The following is a 27,868-nucleotide window of genomic DNA, read 5'->3' as shown; positions in this document are numbered from 1 at the left end:
GAGCAGCTTGACAGATTGACGTGAGTCCTGGGAACCAAACTTGAGTCCTCTTTAAGAACAGTATGTGCTCTTAACTGTTGAGCATCTCTCCAGCCTGTAGCTTCTTTTTGTAAACAGTTCTTACATTTTTTTTAACTTTAAAAAAATTTATTTATTATTTTTATTTTATGTGTGTGTGTGTATTGCCTGCATGTAGGTAAGTGCACCTGTGTTGTGCAGTGCCCACGGAGGTCAGAAGAGGCTGTCGGATCCCTTGGGACTGGAGTGACCGACAGTTGTTAGCCACCATGTGGGTGTTGGGATTTGAACCTGGGTCTTCTGCAGGAACAACCGGTGTTCTTAACTGCTGAGCCATCTCTCTAGCCCCAAATTGTTCTAACATTTTTATTTATTTATTGTGTGTGTGTGCGTGCGTACATGCAATGGTGCCCGTGTGGAGGTCAGAGCTTAATTTGTGGGAGTTACTCTCTACCATGTGGGTCCTAGGGATAAAACTCAGTTTGTCAGGCTTGGTGGCAAGCATGTTTACCCATTTGAACCATCTTGCTGGTCCCTTCCAAAATGAAAAAATATATATTACATTTCTGTGCACCCAGCTTTGATGTGGTGTGCTAGGATCTGAACTCAGGTCCTCGTGCTCCCACAGCAAGCACTCTTCCCCACCAAGTGCCTTTTATTATACAGGAGTTTAAAGTTTTAAATAGTCAAAATTTTCATTTGCTTTTTCATGTCTTTTTATGTTTATTTGATTAATTATTTTTCAAGACAGCGTCATGTGGTTCAGACTGGTCTCAAACTTGCTATGTAGCTGAGAGTGACAGTGACCTTGAACTCCTGATCTTTCTGCTTCTACTTCCTTCCTTTTGTGTCTCCTTGGAAGTCCTTGTTCTGAAGTTGTAGAATTTTTACACACGTGTAACCTTTTGTTTTTTGATATGCATGTTATTTCACATTTTAGCTTCTTTAAAATCAACGTGGATTTTATAAACATTGGCATGCCGCTGTTTAATTGACAGTGTCTTTTTCTTTCTTAGTAATATGTTAACATAGTGGTGTTTTAGATTTAGTTACAGTCAGTACATAGAGTTAACATTTTTTTATTACGTTTGTATTGTGTGTGTGCCCTGCATGCATGCTCAGCGGCAGGCACCCTTACTCACTGAGCCATCTCAACGTCCCCTAAATATTGATTAACTTGCTTTTCTATCCCCATATGTTGTGAACATCTGAACACGTTAAAGTTCATCTCTGTGTTCTTTCCAATGAATGAATAACCCCATTATAGAAATCATCATTTATTAAGATGGAAGTCTTTCATTTGGGGCTACTTAGGTTGTTTGTGGTGTTTCTGCCACTGCTGTAACGTGCCACGATAGATGTTCTTACAGCTAGGTCTCTGACACGTAATTATTTCCTTAGGTTGTGTTCTTTTTTTTTTATTTTTTTATATTTTAGTTATTATTTTTGTGTGTATGCTTGTGTTGCCTGCATGTCAGTAAGTGCACCTGTGTCCTGCAATGCCCTTGGAGGACAGAAGAGGCTGTCGGATCCCCTGGAACTGGAGTTACGGACATTGTTAGCTGCCATGTAGGTGCTGGGATTCGAACCCAGGTCTTCTACAAGAACAGTCAGTGTTCTTAACTGCTGAGCCATCTCTCTAGCCCCATTTCCTTAGGTTATATTCTAAAAGAAGATTGGCCAACTTACAGGGGATTTATATAGAAAGGGTTTCTGACCAAGTTGCCAAATTGCCTTTGAGGGGAAAAGTACCCATTTTTGCTCTCACCCACTGTTTTCCAGACTTTCTGCCTACATTGCCATATATTTGGGGAGGGGGGAAGGTTAAAAAAATTGTTTTGAGACCGTCTCCAGGATTTGTCTTAACTTTGTAAAAGCATGTAATTAAGTGTTCCCAGCCCCCATTGATGAGCTTCAGGGACTTTCCCAAGGCAAGGAAAATGGAGGGCTGAAGAAAGAGGAAGAGAAGACCAGATTTAATTCAGGAAACTCAGTAGCTGGTATCCAACATCCTGGGCTTAGAGGGCTTGAGTACTGGTTGTTGGTAGTTACTAAAAGGAGCTGAGTGTGCCTAGGGTAGAATGCTAGTTCTGTAATTCAAGGAAGGTCCTGGGGGAAGGAGTAAGTTGAAAACAGTTTCATCCAAACTTAGAAAAGACTCACTGAAGGCATGAAAACAGTGCGCAGGAGGTAGGTTGCCTTGCTGATACACTTCTGACTCACAACCAACTGAAAACATCCCTACAGAGGAAGGACTTCCTGTTCATGTGGAAGTAGTCACAGCTTTGGGAAAAGGGGTCAATGCAGAGCTTAAATGAGAAAGTAGGGGCTCCGTCTGGTTTCCTCCTGCCTCTCCCTCCTTCTGTCTCTTGATATAGGATCTTGCTATGTAGCCCAAGCTACCTTGAGTTTGTGGGCCTCCTGCCTCAGCCTCCCTATTCTGTTGTGCCCCACCAAGCCCAGCAAAGGCATGAATTTCATGTAGGTTTTTTTTTGTTGTTGTTTGTTTTCTTTTTTTTATTTGTGGGGAGTTGAACTTCTATGCAGACAACTTTAGGGGAAAACATGAACATTTCCAGTGTATTTTTCCAAAGTTCAGTTTCAGTGCAGTGCCAGTAAGACATCCTGCCTTTAGGGTGCCTAAGAGTTCTACCATCATGCTTTGTCCCCCACACCTTTAAATCCAGCACTTGGGAGGCAGAGGCAGGGGCATCTCTGTGAGTTTGAGGCCAGCCTGGTCTACATAGTGAGTTTCAGGCCAGCTGGGGCTACAGGGAGACCCTGCCTCAAAAAGACCAAAAAAAAAAAAAAAAAAAAAAAGGGAGACAAGTTTTCATGTATCTTGGGCTGGCCTTGAATTCATTATGTACCTGAGCATGACCTTAAATTTCTGATTCTCCGGCCCCTACCTCCCAAGTACTGGGATTGTAGGCAATCACCACCACACCTGGTACTGGGGAGTGAGCTAGGGCTGCAGGCATGCTAGGCAAGCACTCTACCAACTGAGGCACATCCCCAGCCATGTTGTTTGTTTTGGTTTTATTTATTTATTTCTTATTTTTATTTTATTTTATTATTTTTATTTTATGTGTATGTGTGTATTGCCTGCATGTAGGTAAGTGCACCCATGTCATGCAGTGCCCACAGAGGACAGAAGAGGCTTTTGGGTACCCTGAACTGAAGTTACAGACAGTTGTTAGCTGCCCTGTGGGTGCTGGGATTCGAACCCGGGTCTTCTGCAAGAACAACCAGTGTTCTTAACCGCTGAGCCATCTCGCCGGCCCCCTTGGTTTTATTTTTTAAAACCAAGTCTCACTATGTTGCTAATGATGGCTTTGAACTCAGGACCCTCCTGCCTTCACCCCGAGTGCTGGAGTTGTAGATGCACACCACCATGTCACCGCGTGACTTTTTGTTTGTTTCAAAGTATTTTCTATTTAATCTTTGGAAAATTTCATATATTTATACAATATATTTTGACCATCTCTGTCCTTCATTACCTCCCCCAACTCCTCTTAGTATCCTCCACCGCATTACCCTCCCAGTGACTTTTCTAATGGAGAAAGTATATTTTGTTTGACAGTGAGCTCTATTAATGCCCTGTGCCTAGGGTATCAAAAAAAATGAGCAAATTCATGACTGCAGATAACACCCTGACTAAGATTGGCTTTTTGAACATCGAAACATGCAATTTTGTAAAAGTCATGTAAGAAGAGCTCTGATGCCATCCTGAGCTCCTTACCCATCATTAACACATTCTTAGCTTTATTCAGCTTTCAGTTGGATTCTGTCCAAACACTGGGCATCTGACTGAGAAATGTGTTGATCAGGATGGTTGAACATACATTGTTACAATAGCTAACGGAGAATTCATTTCCTCATGATTTGTGATGGAGGATTTATTTTTTCGGAAAATTTCTGCAAGATGCTGAGAATCAAACCCAGGGAGGAGGCTTCTTGCCTGGTAGTCTACCAGCTGAGCTATATCCCTAGCACCACCTTTTTAATTTTGGTTTGATTTTTTTTTTTTGAGACAGGGTCTGTCTCATCTTCCTCACACTGAGATTAAAAGGTTTTTCAGTTCAGCTACTGTGGGTCCTACTCGGTGTTGTATCCTGGTCTTGGGGATTCTATCTGCTCCCGCTGAATAGCTTTATTTGATGCTCTCAGAAATGGTGTTTAAAGTTTATTTCAGGTTTCTATCACACACATTGACTGTTCTTGCAGAAGACCTGGGTTCGAATCCCATCACCCACATGGCAGCTAACAACTGTCCGTAACTCCAGTTCCAGGGGATCTGACAGCCTCTTCTGTCCTCTGCGGGCATTGCACAACATGGGTGTACACTTACTTACATGCAGGCATAACACTCATACACATAAAATAACAAATAAAAAAAAAGAAAGTAGTCAAGTAGTAGCCCCACCTGGTCTGAAACTATGTAGACCTGGCTGGCCTCCATCTGACATCTGACATCTTCCTGCCTCTGTGCTGGGATTAAAGGTGTATGCCACCACACCCAGCTTTTTTGTTTTTGTTTTTGTTTTTGAGACTAGGTTTCTAGTAACCCAGGCTATCTTAAAGTCCTACTCCTCCTGTCTTCACCTCCCAAGTGCTGGGTTTCCAGGTGCACCGCACCTGAATGACGGTGCTCTTAAAAGTAACATAGTGGAGAGATAACATAGTGGAGAGATGATTGACCGCACCCTAATAATGGCATTGAGGGTTTGCTATTTATTTGTTATGTGTTGCCTGTAACCTTTTCAGTGTAGTGATTGTGAAGAGACAAGAGAATAAAGGAGCAAAAGCTAATTTAGATAAAAGAAAAATGATCTAAGACTAATATTGGAGACTATTTCTTGAGTACTTTCAAACACAAAGACTCGGTCGGTGTAGTCCCCAGTCCAGCTCGGTGTTACTCACTGGAGGCCAAGGAGCAATGTGTGCAGTAGAAACCTGAAACAAACTGGTGCTTTGAACACCATTTCTGAGAGCATCAAATAAAGCTATTCAGTGGGAGCAGATAGAATCCCCAAGACCAGGATACAACACTGAGTAGGACCCACAGCAGCTGAACTAAAAAACCTTTTAATCTCAGTGTGAGGAAGATGCTTATAAGAGACAGAAACTTAACCTCTGACAAAGATGTGCTGACAAAAAGTCCACACCAGTACCATTTTCTTGGCATGGGGAGACCAAACCAAGATCTATGTGGGTCAGCAGAAACAGGAAGCTTGTGTGGCTGGTGACAGAGATAACCCGCTGTGCTCATGAAAGAGGGAAGAGGTTTGCCTGGCTCATGAATAGCCATGCAGGTAAGGGAGGCAGACCAGGTCAGGAGTCAGGAAAGACCCACACGAACATTTCATCTGAGCAGGAGTCCGTTTTAAAAGGGAAAATGTAGATAGGAAAAGGCAGTGATAGAAAAGTCTTGTTCCTCTGGTAACTGTTTCTCCTAGCTAAGTCAGTTGAGAGGGCTCATAAGGACGTGGAGCTGTGCCAGACAATAGCAGTCCTTGAAAGAGCGACTTTCATTCTTAGGATCAGCTTCAATCAAAGCTGGGAAGGGCAGGTCTTATCTAGACCTGTGTGCTTGAAAGAACCACTGGGATTGTGAAGCAGAAGGAAGGGAATTGACTTAACATCAGTTTTGTTTCCGGCAGTTTAATACTACTGCACCAACTAATGGCATCCGTTGCATAGAATTTGAAGTATTCATCCATCTTCAAATTAAATTACTAGGCAAGGCATAATGAAACCATTTCTCAAATGAAATTTATTTAAAGGTAGAGGCTGCATATCAGGTGAGTTATACAGAAAGAATTTTGAGACTAAAAGAATTATGTTCAGGCTTTTAAATTTTTTAAATCTCCAATTGCTGCAACAGATATATTATCTTTTAAATGGGGTTATCTTATTGCCTGGCACAGTGGAACATGCCTTTAGCCCCTAGCACTTGGGAGGCAGAGGCAGGTGGATCTCTGTGAGTTCCAGGCCAGCCTGATCTACACAGTGAGTTCTAAGCCAGCCAGGGATACAGAGAGACCCTGTCTCAAAAAGACCAAAAAAAGTAAAATAATAAAATAAAATAAAATAATAAAATAAAAGGGGTTATCCTAAGCTGGGTTTGGTGGCATATGCCTATAATCCCAGCACTTGGAGGGTGGTGAGTTAAGGCCAGCCTGGGTTGCATAGCAAGATACTGTCTCAAAGCAAACAAAATGGAGTGGGGGACACCCCATCCAGATATTGTGGGCAGTTTTGCAAAATGAATGACCACCGTTACTAGGATTTAACCCATTTTTGTTGTTTTTAAAAAAGTATTATTTTTATTTTTTGTGTATGAGTGTATTGCCTGCATGTGTGTGAGTGCACCCATGTCATGCAGTGCCTGGGAGGATGAGAAAGAACATTGGATCCCCTGGAACTGGAGTTACGGATGCTTGTTATCCGCCATGTAGATGCTGGAAATTGAACCCAGTCCTCTACAAGAGGAGCCAGTGCTCTTAATTGCTGAACCATCTCTCCAGCCTCTGTTTTTATGTTTTTGCAATGATAAGAATAGAACCCAGGACCTTGCATGTGCTAGGCAAGCAGCCTTTCTCTGACAAATTTCCACAGACCTTGATTTTTTTTTAAATTTATTTCTTTTTATTTTATGTGTATGAGTATCTTGCCTGCAAATATCTAAGTGCACCCATGTGTGCAATGCCCATGGAACCCAGAAGAGGGTATCAGATCCCCTGGAACTGCAGTTAGCTGCCACGTGGGTACTGGGAATCGAACCTGGGTCCTCTACGAAAACAGCCAGTACTCTTAATCACTGAACCCCCTTGATTTTTCTCTAACCCCTTGATTTTTGTTTTTTGAGACAATGTTATTTTTGTTGTTGTTTGTTTGTTTGTTTTTGAGAGTGTTTTATGTAGCCCAGGCTGTCCTTAAATTTGCTATATATAGCTGAGGGACCTTGAGTTCCTGATCCTCCTGCCTCTAGCTCCTTAGCTCTGAGATTATAGGCATGAACCACCACATCTGGCTAAAAACTCCTGCAGAGACCATAGATAACTTCTAGAGAGTGCTGAGTTCTCAGATACTTGTACTGGGAGCAGATTTATCAAGAAGTAGTTACTGGGGTTGGTTGGTTGGTTGGTTGGTTGGTTGGTTGGTTTTTGAGACAGTACCTCATGTAACCCAGACTAGCCTCCAACTCTTTGAGGATGATCTTCAACTCCTGATCCTCCTTCCTCTACTTCCTGAGTGCTGGGATTGCAATCATGTACCACTATGATAGGTTTATTCAATACTGAGGATTGAACCCAGGGCTTCAGGAATCCTGGGTAGACCCTCTACCAATTAGGCAGGGACTGATCTAAAGGCTTTTTTATTTCCAAATTAGAAAGATAAAGAGGGTATGGCAGCTGGAGAGATGGCACCCTGGGTAAAGTGCTTGCTGTATAAGCTTGAAGACCAGAGTTCAGATCACATTACATGGGTGCCCATGTAATGCTGACCAAGCATGGTGACTTGCCTGCAATCCTAGCCCTTGGGAGGTGGAGACAAGGAATCCCTGGAACAAGCTGACTAGCTAGGTTACCTGAATCATCAAGCTGTGAGTTCAAATGAGACACTCTCCCTCAATATGAAAGCTAGAGAGCAACTGAGGAAGACAACTCAGCATCAACCTCTGGCCTCCACAAGTATTAGCATACACGTGCATGCACACCCATGTACATACACATGCTAAATAAATAAATGTTGAGGGCATTGAATTTGCTACTCCCCACCAGCAGACAGTATTGTGAGACAGGGAAGAGAAGAGACTCCTGCAGCCACGTGTGTCAGCCTGACTTCTTTACTCAGAGTCCTTTTCAGGTCCCTACAGGGGACACCAGCCTTGGAGATGACAATTCTTATTCCTCTTCTGTCTTTTGTAAGAAGGACTTCTAGAAGGCAAAGATTTTGTTGGTGGTAGTTTTTTTGAGACAGGGTCTCCCTGTAGCCCCAACTGGCCTGGACCTCACTATGTAGACCAGACTGGCCTTGATCTCAGAGATCCACCTGCCTCTGCCTCATTAGTGCTGGGATTAAAGGCATGTGCTACCATGCCTGGCTTAAGAGTATTTTTAAAAGCTTATTTATTTTTAATGTGTATGTTTTGCCTGCATGTATGTAAATGCACTATGTGCACATAATGCCTGTGGAGGCCAGAAGAGGGCATCATATCCCCTGGAACTGGAGTTATGAATGGTTGTGATCCACCATGTGGATGCTGGGAACCAACTCAAGTCCTCTGCAAGAGCAGCCACGTGTTCTTAACTGCTTAATGAACTCTCCAGCCCCAAGAGTATTTTTTTTGTAATAGGTATTTGGGGGTTTAGCCATTGGAGGCAGACTATACCAAATAAGGCAGAAGCCAGGCTGTGGCTGCCAAGGTCTATACCTGCTTCCATGTTGGTATATTGAAGCTCCCTGCTCACACTGCAGGGCCAGCTTTCTGAACCTTTTCTGGTTCTGGTGCCATTCGATTTGTGAACAGTTCTTTGTTCAAATAAGCTATTGTATTTATGTAGTATTTTCCTTATAATGCCAGAACTCTGGTCTTAACCCAGTATTTGACCCTTTTTTTGGGGGGGGGCTGGCACCACCAGACATCATTGCTCCCCAGAGCTGGCCCTCATCATGGTAGTATCCAACTCTTCTTGTAGATCCTATCTGAGCAGGATTAACATGGAGTCCAGAGGGGCTGGAGAGCTGGCTCAGTGGTTAAGAGTACTGGCTGCTGAGCTGGAGAGATGGCTCAGCAGTTAAGAACACGGGTTGTTCTTGAAAAAGACCTGGGTTCGAATCCCAGGACCCACATGGCAGCCAACAACTGTCTGTAACTCCAGTTCCAGGGGATCTGATGGCCTCTTCTGTCCTCTGCGGGCATTGCATGACATGGGTGCACAGCCTGGTCTACACAGGGAGTTCCAGGCCAGCTGGGGCTACAGGGAGACCCTGTCTCAAAAAGCTGAAACAAAATAAAGTCTTCAGAGTATCAGGGGCTTTAACCAAGCCCAAAAGACTGACCTTTGTATCCTAATCACACTCCTGCTTTCTTTTAAAAAATATTTTATTGGGGCTGGAAAGATGGCTCAGCAATTAAGAATACTGGTTGTTCTTGAGGGCATTGCATGACATGGGTGCACTAACCTACATGCAGGCAATACACTCATACACATAAAATAAAAATAATAAATAAAATATTTTAAAAATATTATTTTAAAAAATTATGAAAAAAAGAGTACCGGCTGCTCTTCCAGATTGAACCCAGGTTTGATTCCCAGCACCTACGTGGCTGCTAACAGCTGTCTGTAACTCCAGTTCCAGGGAATTCAACACACTCTTCTGGCCTCCATGGGCATTACACCCATGTAGTACATTTACATACATGCAGGCAAAACACTCATACACATTAAAAAAAGATGGAGTCTAGAAATGAACCTGCTTTAATTTCCGTTAGTCTTACCTTAGTCTTATGTTTGTATGTGACAGGGTCTTGCTATGCAGTCCAGGCTGACCTTGAACTCACTGTTTGGACCAGGCTGGCTTTGAGCTCCCCAGTGTTTACCCAGTCATGATGACTCTGTAGGGCCCCCTCCCTCAATGACAATGCTAAGGGAAACCTGTTCACTTGGAGGTTTGGACTGGGAAGGCACCTTCTTTCCAGCATAGCAAGGCCCTTCTAAACTTTAATCTGCACCCCTTCTTCCTTTTATCAAGATGTGGTGAAACTCTGTATAACATGGGTACACTTAAACACATGCAGGCAATACACATAAAATAAAATTTTAAAATGTGGTAAGACTCATAGCATTAGCGGGCAGAGCTGACTATGAGTCCCATATAAAACATAATGGGCCTCTCTGACCCCAGTTTCCTTGTTGGTGATGGCATTCCCATGTTAAAGGATGATGGCCAGAGTTGCACAACATAAAACATTAGTCCATAGCCACTTGCAGATTCTCAGTGGGCAAAGGTGCCACTTCTTTGCCTTAAAAACCTCATGATCTGGGCCATGGTGACATTCATCCATAATCCCAACAAGAACCTGGAAGGATGAGGCAGGAATGTCACAAGTTTGAGGGCAACCTTCACTGTAAAGTGAGTAGGTCAGCCTGGGTTCCATAGTGAGGCCTTGTCTCAAAAACAGTACAAATCCCCAAGCCTCACATATTTCTGTTTCTGAGCTTGTTTCTAGGGACTAACCAGTACAATATCCTGATCAGACATCACTATTTAAATGAAAAATGGTGTTAAGTACAGCAAATGTCTGTCAGTGTAGGAACACTGGGCCTAATAATAGAAGTTAGGATGTTTATTTCCATATATAGCCAATGCTGCTATACCCTAAGCAGTCCTAAAAATCACCATGCTATGCAAAACCATGCAGCAAAAGCTTATGGGAAAAGATGGATTGGAGATATAACCCTCAGAAAACCTGTCAGTGACTGAAGAAACACACACACACACAAACACACTACACCCCACAAAAGCAAAAAACTAAGAACATAATAAGAGCAGCAAAGTTTTACATGTTAGACGATGATGTCATATGCTGGGGAAGCAGGTGTTGGCCTGGTCGAGGCTTGTAGGCTTTGTGAAGTGGGCCATGCAGGGTCATCTGATGAGATGGGGAATGTGGCTTCAGATGTGGGCAGTGTGGTTGGTAGCTAACTTGAGGTAAACTGAGGCAGCTGGTGGATTCCTGTGGGTTTTGAGTATTTCCATATGAGCAGGTTTAACTGGGGGTTTCTGTGTTCACAGTGTTTCTCACAGATAAAAACACGAAGCACAACCTTCACATCTTGCTCACCTCATTCTCTCATGTACTGTCACATTAGAACAGATTTACATTTTCAAAACAAGTATTTCAGGGCTGGTAAGGTGACTCAGCAAATTAAATGCTTGTCGTACCAGCTTAATGGCCCGAGTTTGATCCCCAGAACCCTTGTAAAAGGGCTGAAGGAGAGAACCAACTCCACAAAGTTGTCCTCTGACCTCCACATGAGCACCATGGCACACGCATGTCTGCACACACATCATACACATTCCTACAATAATAATAAAATTAAAAACAAGCATTTCAGCTGGGCGTGGTGGTGTACGCCTTTAATCCCAGCACTTGGGAGGCAGGGGCAGGCAGATCTCTGTGAGTTCGAGGCCAGCCTGGTCTACATAGTGAGTTCCAGGACAGCTGGAGCTACAGAGAGACCCTGTCTCAAAAAGACAAAACAAACAAACAAACAAACAAAACACAAGCATTTCAATAGCACCCCAGAAAAGGCCAGGTTCTTCCTGGCAGTTCCCCAAAGTAGAAGTAAATGAAGTCAGTGTAAAACATAGTTGCTCACTCAGGTGTGGTGTTTCATGCCTTTAATCCCAACACTTGGGGTTCAGAGGCATGTGGATCTCTGAGTTTAGGCCAGCCTGGTTTAGAGTTCCAGGCCAGCCAGGGCTACATAGTGAGCCCAGGTCCTCCCCCTTTCCTCCTCCTCCCCCACCCGAAGAAAACCATAATGGCTTGTGGAACCATTTACATCCTTATAAAATAGTAAGCACTGTATCAAGCTTGTGTGTCCTTATGTATAGGTTACTATATTCTGGTGAAGCCGGCTCTTTGCCAGACCATGCCTGAGTGGGACTGTGGTGTATCTGTACTGCTCGCTTGTAGATTCTGAGTCCCCCGCTGCCCCTCTTCCTTTCATTAGCACAGAGGAGCCACCATCAGCATCCCAGTCTCACATGAACTTACAGACTGAAACTCAGTTGACAGATAACAGTTTGCCATGTCCCTGGATCCATCTGAAGCTTTTATGAAAGACCCTCTGCTAATGAATCATACATTTAAAACATAAATGCCACCATGAATATGCACAGTGCAGGAGAGCAGGGAGGGCCAGGGATAGAAGTTTCGACTTTAATGGATTGTGGTAGCTTAAAAAGGCAGGCGGGGTCTATAAATAAACATTTGGAGAGGTCCTTGAAACCCAGAAATTACATGCCAATTGTAAGTACATTTTGGAAGGTTAGGACCCTCAGTTTTCATCATATTCTTAAAGGGATCTTTGACCCTGAAATAGCCAAAAAGCACTGATTTGAAAAATGTTCATGAAAAAATCCATGAAGGGGTTGGAGAGATGGCTCAGCGGTAGAGAGCACTTGCTGCTCTTGCAGAGGACCAGAGTTCAGTTCCTGGCACCCATGTTGGTGGTTCACAACTGCCTGTAACTCCAGGGACTTTCATTCCTCTGGCTTCTGTGGTCACCTGCACTCACGTGCACGTACCCCCACACAGACACACATACATGTATTTAAAAATAAAAATAAAATCTTTTTTAAAAAACTTAAAAAGAAAAATCTCTGGAAAGTAGACTCCTGGATGCTTAGGGGAGTTTACAGTAGTCTAGGCTGTGTTCTAGTATACACTGATCCCATAAAGGGACACTACTGTTGTATCCTGGATGCTATCTCCAGCAGCAGCACCGAGCTGGTGTAATACTGGGTTGACCTTGAACAATGTGTTTGGTTTTTCCTTTAAATGAGTGCATCAGTAGTGACAGACTTCCATTCTAACTGGGACTGTGCCTGACAGTTGTCTGCCATGCTTCCTTTGGCTTTATTTTCCAGATGGGAACAGCGAGAGCTCCCCAATGGACGTGTCTATTATGTTGACCACAATACCAAGACCACCACCTGGGAGCGGCCTCTTCCTCCAGGGTAAGTTAGCCCACAAGTCCTGTGGGCTTTGCACTGCTTGCTGTCACCCACGGGCATCTCCACGTCACCCACGGGCATCTCCACGTCACCCACGGGCATCTCCACTCTCCCTGTCACCCACGGGCATCTCCACGTCACCCACGGGCATCTCCACATCACCCACGGGCGTCTCCACCCTCCCTGTCTGATTTTTGTCTTTTCTCTCTTTCTTTGCCCTTCCTTCCAGTTATCCCTGTCTACATTCTATCCTTTTTCCTCATATGGCCATGACTGGTGGCCAGTTGTTACTATGTGATATTCAGAGCAGACAGGGCCCTTAAGTCCTGGACAAGAGGTCTGGGGTAGTCTCCTGGGCCTTGGGGTCTTGGTAGCCTTCGTCATCTCCATACATCATATGGAGACATCCTTGGGGATTAGGGCTGGGGATCCAGTCACTTCTTTCAGAGGCAGTAGACATTTCCCCTGGGTCATTTGATTGCTTTTCCTAGCCAGTACCTGAATTCAGCTTTTGTTCTTAGGATATTCTAGAATTTTTAGAGAATCCTGGGAGTGAAAAATGATGTAGGGAGGCCAATTAAGAAAGAGGGCTGAGGGGCTGGCAAGTGATGGCTCAGCAGTTAAGAGCACTTGGCTGCGCCAGGTGTGGTAGTGCACGCCTGTAGTCCCAGCACTTGGGAGGCAGAGGCAGGTGGATCTCTGTGAGTTCAAGGCCTGCCTGGTCTGCATAGTGAGTTCCAGGACAACTGGGGCTGCAGGGGGACCCTGTCTCAAAAAGACAAAAAAACAAACAAACCGGAGGACTGGTGGCTCTTGCAGAGGACCTGGGTTTGCTTCCCAGCACCCACATGGTGGCTAGCAACCATCTGTAACTCTAGTTACAGGGGATCCAATGCCCCCTTCTGGCCTCTATGGGCATTATACACAGGTGGTACACTTACATAAAGGCGAAACACTCATGCCCATAAAATTAAATAAAATATTAAAAAAGAAAAAGAGAACTGAGAAGATGACTCCTTTGTAAAGTACTTGCTGTGCAAGTATGAAGACCTGAGTTCGAATCCCAAGCACCGCCATAAAAAGCCAGGTACAGCAGTGTTCCCCTGTAGTCCCAGCACTAGGAGACAGAGACCAGAGGATTCCTAGGGCTTGCGAGCCAGCAGTCTACCTGAATTGGTGAGCTCCAGGTTCAGTGAGACCCAGCCTCAAAAAATAATGTAGAGAGCTAGGTGAGGTGGCACACACCTTTAACCCCAGCACACAGGAGGCGGAGGCAGGTGGATCTCTGTAAGTTTGAGGCCAGCCTGGTCTACAAAGCAAATGCCAGGCTAGCTGGGGCTACAGGGAGACCCTGTCTCAAAAAAGCAAAAATAAATAAATAAAATGAAGAGTAATAGAGGAAAACACCCAATATTGATCTCTGCCCTCTGCATACACCTGCACATGCTACTGCTCACACATGAACATGTATATACACATACATCACACATACACATGTACAAAACAGAAAGAAAGAGGGAGGGAGGGAGGGAGGGAGGAAGGAAGGAAGGAAGGAAGGAAGGAAGGAAGGAAGGAAAGAAAGAGGATGGCTGCATTGCCCCCTGCTGCTGAAGTCAGAGCACTCCCCATTCAGCAGGGCTTGGTGAAAGCACCACTCTTCAAGGCAAAGGCCAAGAGAGACTTCCAAGTAGGGGAAGATTCCAAGTTCAAGTAGAAAAGGGCTTGATTCCCTGTCTGCCAGGGACAGAAAGTTCCTTCCACCATCTCCTGGTCTTGAGAGCTTGCAAAAGGGAATGTCTTTCTTTGCTCAGCTCAGGAAAGACTCGCCCCTCAGCAGCACTGCCCCAAGGGCTCCTGAGTAAACCCAAACATCACCCCCAACTCGTCTGTGAGTCAGCAGACAGAAAGGAGAGCTGGGCGCCCTCAGGATAGCCCTGTGTTGTTAGGGTTAGCTGCCAAGTGAACCCCACCTCACCTGGCTCTACAGATTTCCACAGATGGGCTGTTTCTGGGAGGATGCTGGGCTTTTCCTTGTCTTCCTTGCCCGCTCACCTGGGAGTGGAGTCATTTGCCATCCTTAGCTCTGTTTCCCGCTTGGTCTTGCAGTCACATGAAGACCACTAGGGTTAAATGTGGACTTCTTACTTGTTTTTCAGTTTCCACATTTAAAAAAAATTTTATTTATTATTTTTATTTTATGTGTATGTGTGTACTGCCTGTATGTAGGTAAGTGCACCCGTGTTGTGCAATGCCCGCGGAGGTCAGATGAGGCTGTCGGATCCCCTGGAACTGGAGTTACAAACAGTTGTTAGCTGCCATGTGGGTGCTGGGATTCGAACCCAGGTCTTCTGCAAGAACAGTCAGTGGTCCTAACTGCTAAGCCATCTCTCCAGCCCCCAGTTTCCACATTTTATTGTGGAAATGATGGCATATTTCTGGTATGTGTGAAGCAGAGAGACTTGTTTAATTGACCCCACATAGTCAGTTCTCAGTAAGGGTCAACTCCTGGCTGGTTTCGTTTTGTCTCTACCAGGGGTTGGCACATTGTCATGGTCATGGAGAAAGCCTGGCTTGCTGCCTATTTTTGTAAATAAAATCTTACTAGAACGCAGCCACACTGGCTTTTCTTACCTCTTTTCTTTTGACTTTCCTTCCCCTCCTCTTCTTTTTTTTTCTTCCAGTGCTGGGGAGTCAACCCAGGGCCTTGTAACATGGTGGCTGGTGCTCAATCACTGAGCTACACTGATGTTATGAGAGTTTTTTTCTGTTGTTGTTGCTGTTTGCTTGCTTGATTTTTTTTTTCTTTTCTTTCTTTTTTTTTTTTTTTGAGCTAGCCTCTCACTATATAGCCTAGGCTGTTCTGGAGCACACTATATCTCACTTAAGGACTCTACGCTGTGCTTGAGCCTGTGGTGATTCTCCTGCCTTAGCCTTCCAAGTGCTGAGTTTGATTTTCATGGCTGCTTTCATGCATCAGTGGCAGGATCAAGCCACTGCAGGAGACTGTATGGTTCCCAAAGCTTCACAGACTGGCTATAGGAAAAAAATCCTGGTTTGTGATCTATAGCCCTTATCCTCCCTCCTCACCTGCTCTGGTGTAATCATATCATTTATCCATATTTCAGTGCATACTTCTAAAATATGTGCTTGGGGCTAGAGAAATGGCTCAGTGGTTAAGGCTGCTCTTGCCGAGGGCCTGGGTTCAAATCCTAGCAGTCACGTGGCACCTAAAACTATCTGTAACTCCAGTTCCAGGGGATCCAGTGCCCTCTTCTGACCTCTATGGACATTGCACAACATGAGTGCATACATGCAGGCAATACACTCATACACATAAAATAAAATAATAAAATATTTTTAAAAATATGTCCTTATTAAAGTAAAACTCTGATGTCATTAGCAGTGTTTCTTCCATATCATCAAACCCTTAGTCAACATTTAGATTTCTCTAGTTGTGTCATAGATGAATCATGAACGTTAACGTACGTGTTACACACTTGAATTTAGTAAGTGCACTGTTGCTCTCTCTGAACGCTCTGGTCTACAGGGTGTATAGACCTCAATCTTATGAGCCTTTGGGTGGAGTTGAAGCAAAGATGGGGCTCTAAGGTTGGCTGGGGGTTCATTGTCCTCTAGGTGTTAAGATCAGGCTTCTTTCCGGGATAGGTTTTTACTGTTGATTATGTTTTCAGACAGAATCTCTTATAACTTAGTGTCCTAGTTTGTCTCTTCATTGCTGTGACAAAATACTCTGACCGCTACCAACTTGGGGAGGAAAGGGTTTATTCAGCTTACATCTCCCAGGTTCATCAGGGAGCCCAAGGTAGGAACTCAGGGCAGGAACCTGGAGGCAGGACCTGGAGCACAGGCCATGGAGGAACGCTGCTTACTGGCTTGCTCCCCGGCCCCTCCTCAGCCTGCTTTCTTATGCAACACAGGCCCACCTGTCCAGGGGTGGCACCACCCACAGTGGGCTGGGCCCTCCCACATCACTCATCAAGAAGATGCCCCTCAGACATGGCTACAGGCCAGCCCAATAGAGGAAATTCCCCAATTGAGGCTCCCTCAACCCAGGTACGTCAAGTTGACACTAAAGCTATCCAGCACACTCAGGCTGATCTCAAACTTAATATGTAACCAAGGTTGACCTTGAACTCCTGATCTTCCTTCTTCTAAACCTCCCATGTGCTGGGATTACAGGTGTCACCACTTGTCTGGTTTATGCAGCACTGGAGGTGAAACTAGGGCCTCATACATGCCAGGCAAGCACTCTGCCAACAGGGCTATGTCCCCAGCCCCCCACCCCCGATAATTCTAATGTTCTGGTAGATGCATTGTCTTTGTACCCAACATAGTTTTTTGTTATTTCTGAATTTTAAGTGAAGAGCTTTAAGCCTCTGGCTTTTGTTTCCCTGTGTAGTAGTAGAGAGTCCAGAAAGAGCCACTGAACACATTTAATCATTGAATGCAGTTAAGGAGACAAGTCTCAGTCCAGGGGAGTGTAAGCTACAATGATAGCAACTTTGAAACTTCAGATGAAGCCATTAGCATACCTAGTCACCAAGGAGCAAGATTGGGTCAAAGGATTTACTTTATCATGGCCCGCACCCTTAGAGCAAATTTGTGACAGCATGGATGCAGCCCAGTCATTTTATCCCAGAGCACAAAGTATTGGACCTGATAGTCAAGGGTGCATCATGCACTCTTCAGTCATTCTTAAGCAGTGCTCAGACCAGAACTAGAGGGATCACCGTAGATTGTCAGGGTCAGGGGAGCCTCACAGGAAGTGGCTCAAACACTTGCAGGAAGGACCGGATTACACAGGAACAGGAAGATGGCACCAGTGGAGGTGCCGGCGTGCATGTGGGAATATGAAGCATGAAAGTAGGGAATGGTGCGGTTTCTCTGGAGTAAAAGTTTTGGGTAAAGCCACATGTGCCCAGTGAGGCCCTTGGGTTTGGTGAGATGCTCATTGGAGCCAAAGACAGTGAACAGGCTGACCAAGCCTCTACCCACTGCTCTGCTTTTAAAGATTATGAATATGCATAAGATTTAATAGAAAATAAATGGGGGATTATGCTATTTGGAAGTTTGAAAAATTCAGGGGACTATAGAGATGGCTCAGCAGTTAAGAGCACTGGCTGCTCTTGTGAGAGGACTGGAGTTCAGTTCCCAGCACCCTCATGGCAGCTAAGAACTGACCATGACTCCAATTCCAAGGGATCCGATGCCCTCTTCTGGCGTCTGTGGGCACTGCATCCAGGTGATGCAAAACACTCATGCACTCAAAATAAAACTAAAATTTAAAAACAACAATAGCAAAAAAATCCTTAGTAGAAGGTTGAAAGATGTGTTTGGAGATGGGAGTTAGAAGATCAGTTTAGGGGATCCAATTTGAAGAGGAGGAAAAAGCAGAAAGAGTGGAGAGGCAGAGGATAGGAACTGATCAATAAAATAGAGCATTACCAAACAGGGGTCTGGCAAGATGGCTCAGTAGGTAAAGGTGCTTCCTGCCAAGCCTAATGACCTTAGTTCAATGCCTAGGACCCACATAGTGGAAGGAGGGAACAGACTCCTGAAAGTTGTCTCCTGACCTCCACATGTGTGCTATGGCGTGCGTAAACACAACGCACATATATTATAAAGAAATTTTTTAACGAAGAAAGTTTTCAAAATGGAAGTGCGTAGTATCCAGACTTACAGGGCCCACAGCCAGTGCTCAGCCTGGAAAATGAAGACCGCCCAAGCCACATCTAATGGAATCTCAGAGTGCCAAGAAAGGATGTTGGAAGCTTCCAGAGGGAGAAAATAGGGTACACAGAAAGGAGTGGGAGTCAGGAATGCCACATCATCTGTAAAGTGGGGCCATCACAACGTTGATGGAAATGGCTTCCTGTCTTGAAATTGGTCTTTAAATCATCTTTTAGTTGTTTTAATAGTCCAGTGTGAAGGACTAAATAAAGGCCTCCCTGGACATGCTGGGTTTCAAGAAACTGACTTTGGAGCCCTTTACTCAGAAATTACTGTATGACTTATTCCACCAAGTGAGAGGAAGCTGAGAAATAAGGTGTGGATCAGGATGCATGGGACCCCCCTCACCCCCCTGCCCAGACTCATGCATCAGAGGTCCTAGAGGAAACGGGGAAGACAGCTCAGGATAACACTGGAGTGCAGTGTGTTATCGACATACAGTCATCCTCTTCAGAGAACGGGTAAAGGAGCGCTATGACTAGGAGATTAATGCCACTGAGAGGCCATCTGCCCTTTTAGAGAAAGAAACCACAAAAATGAGTATCATAATGAAGGAAGGCTCATGTAATAGGAAGTTCTAGATAGTTGGATTTCCAGTGAAACTTAATCTCGTGTCTCAGCTTTTCTTCTGGTTTTCTGCTCTGCCGTCTACTAGGCCAGCTTCATTTTGTAGCTGAGCAAGTGACTCCTAGGTCCGTGCTTTCTCACTCATATTCAGAAAGGATGAAAGACCCTCTCCCCCAAAAATTTCCCAGCAGAAGTCCCAATTTTCACCTTGATCGGTCTAGCCTAGACCACATGCCCCAGTCGGTTATTCAATTCTGGGGTTGGGCAGAGAATCAGCTTCCCCAGAACATGGATCCTGTGCCGGAAATCAGGAGCTAACTGGAGGGGTTGGTTGCTGTAGCCCAGGTTGCTTACTGTAGTTACCTAAGCCCCAGAAGCCTCAGTGACCCTGGCCTTACCCGCCTGTGTCTCCCCATTGACCCTGACTTGCCTGCCATGTCTCCCCAGTGACCCTGGCCTGCCTGCCATGTCTCCCCAGTGACCCTGGCCTGCCTGCCCTGTCTACCCAGTGATCCTGACCTGTCTTCCTGTGTCTCTCAAGACATCCAAGCTCCCATTCTACACTTTGCCCTTGTGTGAATGTTCTTTTTAAGACATCCTGAGACTTTTCTAGAATTTAGGAGGAGGGGGAGGATAGGGATGGTCACTATACTCAGTGAGCTTCCATGTTTTCAGGTGGGAAAAGCGCACAGACCCCCGGGGGAGATTTTACTATGTGGATCACAACACCCGGACCACCACCTGGCAGCGCCCGACAGCCGAGTATGTGCGCAACTATGAGCAATGGCAATCACAGCGGAATCAGCTCCAGGGGGCCATGCAGCACTTCAGCCAAAGATTCCTCTACCAGGTGAGAGGCAGGGGCCTGCCAGAGGGGGCAGCTCTTTGCACAGTAGCATTGTGTATAGGCCATTTGATGAGGGGGAGAAACAGTAGCCATAAATATCAATACTGTGACTGTGGAGACTTAACTCACCACAGTGAAATTCCTCAAGTCCCACCCCTGTGGTCAGTGTCTCAACAAGTCTGAAGCTGGATTCCTCATGTTTCTGCCAAAGACCAGCCTTCTTTGCAAGCCTTCTCCATTCAAGTCCCTTTCCCCCGAGTTGAAACCTGAAGGCCAGCTTTGACTTTACCCATCTTCACCTTTCCAGATCACAGTAGCTACCCCACCCTTCTCTTGGTCCTTTTCTGTCTGACAGGTGGTCAAGGATGAGGGACCTTTAAAATTTTTCCAGATCAGGGGTTGGCAAACAACAGCCCAGGGGCTAAACCAGCACCACCTGGTTTTGAAATTCATTATTATTAACGTGTATATGTGTGTGTGTGCATATGTTAGTGTGCAGGTGCTTGGGCACTGTGCGTGTGTGTGTGTGTGTGTGTGTGTGTGTGTAGGCCCAAGGAGGCAAGTCTTCTCAGTCAATCTCCACCTTATGCTTTGAGGCAGGGTCTCTCAATTGAACCCAGAACTCATAGACATGAATATAGCAAGTCAGTTTGCTCTAGGATCCCCTCTCTCTGCTAGAATTAGTCAGGCCACCATCCCCACCCAGCACTTAAAGGGATGCTGGTGGTGCATACTGCAGTCCTTACCCTTGCTGGGCAAGCACTTTATCTAGTGAGCCATCTCCCAGTCCTTGGTTTTTTGCAAATAAAGTGTTATTGGAACATAAGCCCAGAAGCTGTATGGACTGTAGCTGCTTTCATGGCAGATGGGGCCTATGTAGTCTGAAACATTTATTACTCCCTGCTCCTTATGGTTTGCTGAGCTTTGGTCTTGCTCAGTGTCCTGTGTAATGCTTGACTTTCTTCTGGCCCCTGCCATCTGAGTTGTCACTGTCAGAGGAGCCTCCAGGTTGAACTCTGTCGAGCATGCCTTCTCTCCTGGTCTGGGCCACTCATTCCCACCTGAGTGGTCAGATGTTACTGCCATCGCATCACTGCCAGCTCATGCCATCCATGGTCGTTACCTACAGAACTTTACAGCTTAGAGTTCAAGGTGCTCCAGACAGCTATCTAATGACATCTGGGAGTACTGGGAGTCTCCATCCTACTTGGAGCAGGAGCTGAGAGGAGCCCAGCTACCCAGGTTCTTTGGCAGGGAGAGGCAGAGCTCCAAGTTAGCCCTCCAATTACAGTTTCTTGGGTCATCTTAAGCATGAAAGTTGGGTCTCTGGTAGCATCAGCACAGGACTTGGTGTATTATAAGCTGGAAGTGTTTTGAGCTAGATTAAAAAAAATTTTTTAGGCCAGGCATGGTGGCGCACACCTTTAATCCCAGCACTTGGGAGGCAGAGGCAGGTGGACCTCTGTAATTAGAGGCCATCCTGGTCTACATATTGAGTTCCAGACCATCTGGGACTACAGGGAGACCCTGTCTCAAAAAGACAAAAAATAAATTATGTGTATAAGTGTTTTGTATGCATGTATGTAAGTGCATGTATGTCGTACAGTGCCCTCGGAGGCCAGAAGAGGGCATCAGATCCTCTGGAACTGGAATTAGGGACTGTTCTTAGCTGCCATGTGGGTGCTGGGAACCAACCCGTGTCCTCTGGAAGAGCAGTCAGTACTCTTAACAACTGAGCCATTTTTCCAGCCCCTTTTGAAACAAGATCTCATGTAGTTCAGGCTGGCCTGCATCCACCTTCTAAGTGCTAGGATTAGCAGTGTGTGCCATCATCCCCAGTTTATGTGGTACTGAGGATTAAATCCAGGGCTTGGTGTATGGTCGGCAAGCAGTCTACCAACTTAGCTATATCTCCAGACCTTGAACTGGATTTAAAAGAAATTTATTTATTATTTTTATTTTATGTGTATTAAGTGTATTGCCTGCATGTATATAAATGCCCACTGAGGCCAGAAGAGGGTGTTGGATCCCCTGGAACTGGAGTTACATAAGGTTGCAAGCCATTATGTGGGTGCTAGGAACTGAACCCAAATCCTCTGTAAGAGCACCAGTGCTCTTAACTACCGAGCCATCTCTCCAGCTCCTGAACTGGATTTTTAATGACTACATATAACTTTTATCTATTTGGAAGTTAATTTTTAAAATTATTTTCAAATTAGATACCATCTTAATCAGATGCTAAGCAAAGTTTCATTGTATTTAACTAGGTATCCTTCCCAAAGCAGGAGCTCCGTCACCCACCATAAACCACAGTAGCAGTGCCCTTGGCAAACTTGTCCCTTCCTGTGTTGAAGAGGCTGACTGCTCAGCAGAAAGGGAGGTCAGAGGGATGAGCAGAAAGTGCTGTTTGCAGCCTACTGCCTGAGGTCAGCTATTAAGCCCATCCCACCGCCTGGGGCCACCGGCTCTTGCCCAGTACTGCACTGTGCATTCTTTCGGCTAGGCTGCCCACCCCTCAACATGACTGGCATCCAGTTCTGATAGATCTCAAAACTGGGCAAAATCTGGTCATTCCCTGCATTTCAGAAATTTTTCCTCTAGAGCTTGGGGCTCTGAAGACCTCACCAGCCATTCTCATGGGTGGTCTTGGCTCCCAGTCCAGGAAGGCCTACAGCATCTTTTAACAGCCTGCCCTTTGACTTAGAGGCAAGGACAGACTTAAGAGTTTCACATGGTTTTATCTCCCTAATTATCTAACTTCTCTAATAATTTTTTTTAATCCATGAAAGGAATCTTTTTGACCATGCTTCAAGTGCTTGGTGTATGTTGACTACATAGGATGCTTGGTGTCTGAAGAGAGGATTGGAAGTTTGTGGTATTTACTTCTGCGTGATTCTTCTGGAGTTTTCCTTCTTGCCTGCCTCTCTCATCTTAGCAACGTCATCCCAAGCCCACAGGGTAAAACTTTGACATGGAGGGTTTCCCAGAAGTCAGATTTAAATACAAAAATGCTTCTCTCTCTGAGTGCTCTAAAATGGTTTCCTCCTCAGCTTATCCAGAGACATGGGAGGGCTTTGCGAGGAGGTGAGGGTTGGTTACCTGATTTCTGTGAAATAGGCCTCATACTGAAAAATGTGGTGGTGATCTTTTTTTTGGTCTGCTTTCAATGTCTCTCTGTTACCTCCCACCCCCCACCCCCCTTTGGAGTTGGTTTTCCCTCTTGTTTGCTATGGTGCCATGTCCTGGTTACAAGTAAGAAGGCTTGCTTTCATACAGTTATTTTGGGGTTTGGCCTTGGCCCAGGGTTTGACTCGGAAGACTTCAGAGCTGATACTGTACTAGCAGCTCTCCTCCACCTCCTCCTCCCCGCTCCCCTTGCTGGGCTTAAACTGAGACCTTGTTCTTTTCTGCACTTCAGAGAACATGAAATATAGTTCAAAATTGGAGTCAAGGGAATCCGGGCTGCCGGCCCGCCATTCCTTCCCACCGCCTGCCTCCACGCTCACCTTTTCGTGTTCTCTGGGTTACTGTTCTCCATATTTCTGGTGTGTTTTCCTTTCTTTACTCCTAAGGTGCCTTTGTTGCTCTTGACCAGCGTTCCTGTATTTTCTTGCTTGTTTCACCCTTGCCATTTCCTTTGGCCTGTTTGTGTTCCTGCTGCAGTCCACTGAGGACGCTGTCGGGCTCGTGTGTTGTGCTAGCGCCCGTCCCATAGCCTACTGTTTATGTGGTACCTCTGTCTTCATTTCCCCCTTTGTCCTGTCCTAATGATAAAAGGGGAAAGCCTTGGTCTGAGGACCAACCCAGATCATTCTGTTCCTATTGTGTGGACTAAGCTTGTACTATCCACAAATAGATGGCTCCATCCTTACCCTCAGAGAACCCTTGGACCGAATTCTCAGGCACCTGGGTTTTGCTCTGAGTCCATCAGATATACCCCGAAAACAGTGATACCTGCCTTCTGCTCTGGCAATGCTTCCAGCCTTCCCAGAACCTTCCCTGCCCTTGGCTGTGTTTGCTTGACATTCTTTATTTCTGAGTTCGTGTCTTAAAATATTTCTGGGAAGTTGTGCTTAATCCCAGAGAGACTTGAACTCACCTGAATTCTCTCTAGCTTGTGACCTGTACCCTAGATCTCCCACCCCAGTAACATGACCCAGGAAAGTGGTTCAGCAGCACATGCTTGTGTTGTTCCTGTTTGTGAAGGATGCTGCCTTGTTTCTTGGAGTTACTGCACCTCCAAGCTCTCTCTTCTGTCCCCTTATCCTGTCTGTATGCTTTTCCAGCTCTGCTCCTTCTGACACATTGGGATCCCTCATTTCAGGGGAAGTGTGTTGCAGAGAAGGAGCAGTTAGTTGTCTATGGAAGGCATAGGGATTGGTTTTGGTTTTCTGGTCCTGATGGGAAGCTTTGATTTGTGATTTTTTTCTTGGCTTCTGTATTTTCTTTTCTTACTTTTATAAAATGTATTTTAGGAGGGCTGGAAAAATGGCTTAATGTTGAAGAACATTGGCTGCTCTTCCAGAGGACCTGGGTTGAGTTCCTAGCACCCACATGGAAGCTAACAACCATCTATAACGCCAGTTCCAGGGGGGACCTGATGCCCTCCTCTGGCCTCCATGGGCATCACATGCACATACATGCAGGCTAAACACTCATACACAGAAAATAAAAATAAAGAATGTTTCTTTAAAACGCACTTTAGGGAAGAAATATCCAATACCGCTTTAACTATAATCAGTAAAATCATAACCAGTGGTGTTCATTGATTCTGAATACATGAGTTACTTGTGTTCATGTGTTCAGCAGTGTCTCTCTCTAATCTGCCTTTTCTTCTCTATCCTTTGACGTCTAGACAGAGGGTGGGGTGAGTAGAGTTGTGATACAGTGAGAATTGGAGGGCACCAAGGACATGAAATAAAGACCTATTGTAATGAAAGAAAGCCAGCATCATAGGAAGTTTGACTTATAAAAAACAAAGCAAAAAATGGCAAGGGTTAAGAAAAGGGTTTGTTAGCCAGCTATAGTGCTGCATGCCTGTAGTCACAGCTTTTTGAGAAACTGAGGCAAAAGGTAGCTTGAACTCAGGAGTTTGAAGCCAATCTGAATTATATAGTAAGACTTCCTTTCAAGAAAAGAGGCTGATAAATATTTTTGTTCCTAGGCCTATGATGTCAGTAAAGACCTTTTGGTCTGTTGATTCATGGAGTTAAGTACAAGATGGGAGAAGCCACTTGGTAGCTGATCTCCCCTTGGAGTCCAGGACACTTTATTACATAATCTACATGGTCCAAAGAGCCTGAAGCAGCACTTAGTGCCAGTTGCCTCCTCTTTTAACTAACCTGCCTCCGTCCCTCCCTCCCTCCCTCCCTCCCTCCCTCCGTCCCTCTCTCCTTCCTTTCTCTTTTGCCACCCTGGCTGACTTGGAACTCACTATGTAGACCAGGCTGGCTTTGATCTCACAGAGGTATGCCTGCTTCTGCCTCCTGAGTGCAGATACCCAGCACTGCCACCTTTTGCAAAGCCATCGCTGTTGCTCAGTACTTCCCCGCTATGTTCTGTTTGACTCTGTTATCTGATGGATAGGTGCATTTTCCCATTTGTTCCTTAACTCCTGTTGCTGAGCATTTTTATGGAGACTGTTCTCAAGTCTTAACTACAAAACAGAGTTGGTAGAATGTTCCAAGAAGCTGCAAAACGCCACCCCCTACCCTTCCAACAATCAAACACATACCCAAATGACCCCCGAGAACTGGGGAGATTTTCAGTCTGAATGCAGATCTGAAGTGCCTTGGAGTCGGCAGTAACGGCCCCCAAACCAAGGCCAGCCTTTCCTCTGCTTTGTGCGCTTTTGTTCATGCCTGTGGCAGGAGGCTTTCCACTGAAAGGGGTCCTAATCCATCAAGGAACCTGTGCTTTCAAGACAAATGTCTATTGGAACTTACTTGGAAGAGGAGTCTGTGTTACCACCTTGGAAAGAAAGTTTCCCTGTCCTTTCAGTTGGGGGTGGAGGGAGGGATGTGGAGGGGGTTCGTTGGCAGTGGAGCTCCACCAGTGTTTGCTCAAGCTGAGACTGAGACCCATTCATTCTGCCCCTGTGTGTGGCTCCTTCAGGCCCAACGGGGCCAGCCAGGCTTTCAGCTGAAAGTTTGCGTTTAGAACTTGACCCCCTAATTTGATGATTAAATTTTAGTAAGTGAAATAAAAATGCTTCAGAGAGAGAGAGAGAGAGAGAGAGAGAGAGAGAGAGAGAGAGAGAGAGAGAGAGAGGGAGAGAGAGAAACAATACTTGTTTTATTTAACTATGAAAAGTTTTTGACAGCGCTCACCCCCCTTTCCCAAAGGATATGAGACTTCTCCATCTACTGCTGCAGCCCTTCCCCTGGGACCTCGATGCAGAATTAGGCTGAGCAGGCGCTAATGTAAACAGTGACCCTGAAGTCCTGGAGCCCCTTCCCCCTTCTCTCCCACCCCGGCCCCAGCCCCAGCCCCACCTTCCCAGACAGGCAAACGCTGAACACTGAGCAACTTCAGGTTCAGGCAGGGGGAGAAGAAAGGTGCTTTGTGAAGGGGAAGGAAAACATTCCTGGGGGAGGTGAGGGGCTTGGGCATGAATGTGCCCTCAGTCTGGGTGGATGTTGCACAGCCTAGAGGGAGGGGGAAGGAGGATAGGTGGTAGGGAGGAGGGCCAGGCCCCAACCAGGAAACCCTGGGCGTGGGCAAGGCTTGTGGGAATGATTTCATTGGAAAGGCCTGCGGTATTTTTTCCCCTCCCGTGTGTGGTTCTTGGAGAAAGTTGGAGGTGGTGGGGATTTCAGTTGCCTTGGCTGCTGGGAGCAGGAGCTGAGCAGAGGCTGGCAGTGAGCTGGCTGGGCAGCATGCTCCTGAGTCCTCCTGCCATGCCCAGGCCAGGCTCTTGCCCAGCGCCGTGGCCCACTGTTGGTGCACCGCTAACTCCCCCATGCTCCATCCTGTCCCAAACTCATTTGGGTTCTGCGAAGAGTTCTTTTTTGATTTTTCTTAAACAAAGAATGAGAGGAACAGATGCCATCTAAGGCCTCGCTGCACCCTCTACCAAGCCCTTAAATGTGGAAGTAAGTTGTTGGCATTTTGCTTTTTTTGATCAGTTTGTTTTTAACTAGTGGCTTTTAAACTTCTGTGTTCTACTGTTTCTTGTGTTTAGTCTTCGAGCGCTTCGACTGACCATGATCCCCTGGGCCCCCTCCCTCCTGGTTGGGGTAAGTACTGAGTTCTTGTCCTTCTGGGTGACAGTCACACCCTTCTGTCTCCATCTCCCACACTCTCCCTCTGCACTCCTATCTCTCTACTTCTCACTTTTCTTACCCCCAACATACTCACTGGGGATGCCCAGCCAGAGGAATGACAGAGATCGATCCTGCCAGGTGGGGGAGTGATTGGACTCTCCTGGCACAGTCACCTGGCACAAAGGAGTCTGACCCCAAGAGAGATGTCCCCAAGCAACTGTTGGGTTTGTGACCTGAGTTTCATTCATGGTGGTGCTCAGGAATCTGTTGTGTCACTAAGATTTTTTGCCCTATCTGATGCCCATGCGGATTTCTTTGAGTCTCTGGCTCTACTTGGAAGGAGCCATGTTAACAGATCTTTCTTTGCAGTGGAGGCATTGAAGAACTTCAGCCTAATTTTAATTAGTGGCGGCCACTTTGGTTTGTAACTCCACTGTGAAGGAGGCCATGGGAAAGCAGAGTTGTTCCCCGGGTGTTGATCCTGCGAGAATAGCACTTTTAATTAGTTGCCAGGGCTGGGTCCCTCTTGTCATCAGTAGCTGCCTCTCACCTATTCCAGGTCCTTGCTGTGGTTTGCCAAGAGTTAAGGCACAGGCATCCATTAAGGGACAGACATCCATGACTTGGGAGAGACTGCAGGCTTCGTGGCTATTCTAGGAAGGTA

At 45.7% G+C, this 27,868-nt stretch overlaps 1 protein-coding gene across 2 annotated transcripts in view; it reads left to right on the top strand.

The window, feature by feature from the left end:
- The window catches only part of Wwp2 (WW domain containing E3 ubiquitin protein ligase 2), a 149,072-nt gene that overhangs the window by 108,151 nt on the left and 13,053 nt on the right, over positions 1-27,868 (top strand). For both annotated transcript variants that reach the window (XM_008833710.3, XM_029563775.1), the window contains 3 exons: positions 12,688-12,777; positions 19,768-19,942; positions 27,123-27,177. In XM_008833710.3, the coding sequence (XP_008831932.1) occupies positions 12,688-12,777; positions 19,768-19,942; positions 27,123-27,177 (320 nt within the window). The remainder of the gene's footprint in view (positions 1-12,687; positions 12,778-19,767; positions 19,943-27,122; positions 27,178-27,868) is intronic.

This window comes from Nannospalax galili, unplaced genomic scaffold, assembly GCF_000622305.1.
Source record: "Nannospalax galili isolate Female #2095 unplaced genomic scaffold, S.galili_v1.0 scaffold410, whole genome shotgun sequence".
NCBI classification, from domain to species: domain Eukaryota; kingdom Metazoa; phylum Chordata; class Mammalia; order Rodentia; family Spalacidae; genus Nannospalax; species Nannospalax galili.
This window is presented reverse-complemented; position numbering and strand designations above follow the sequence as displayed.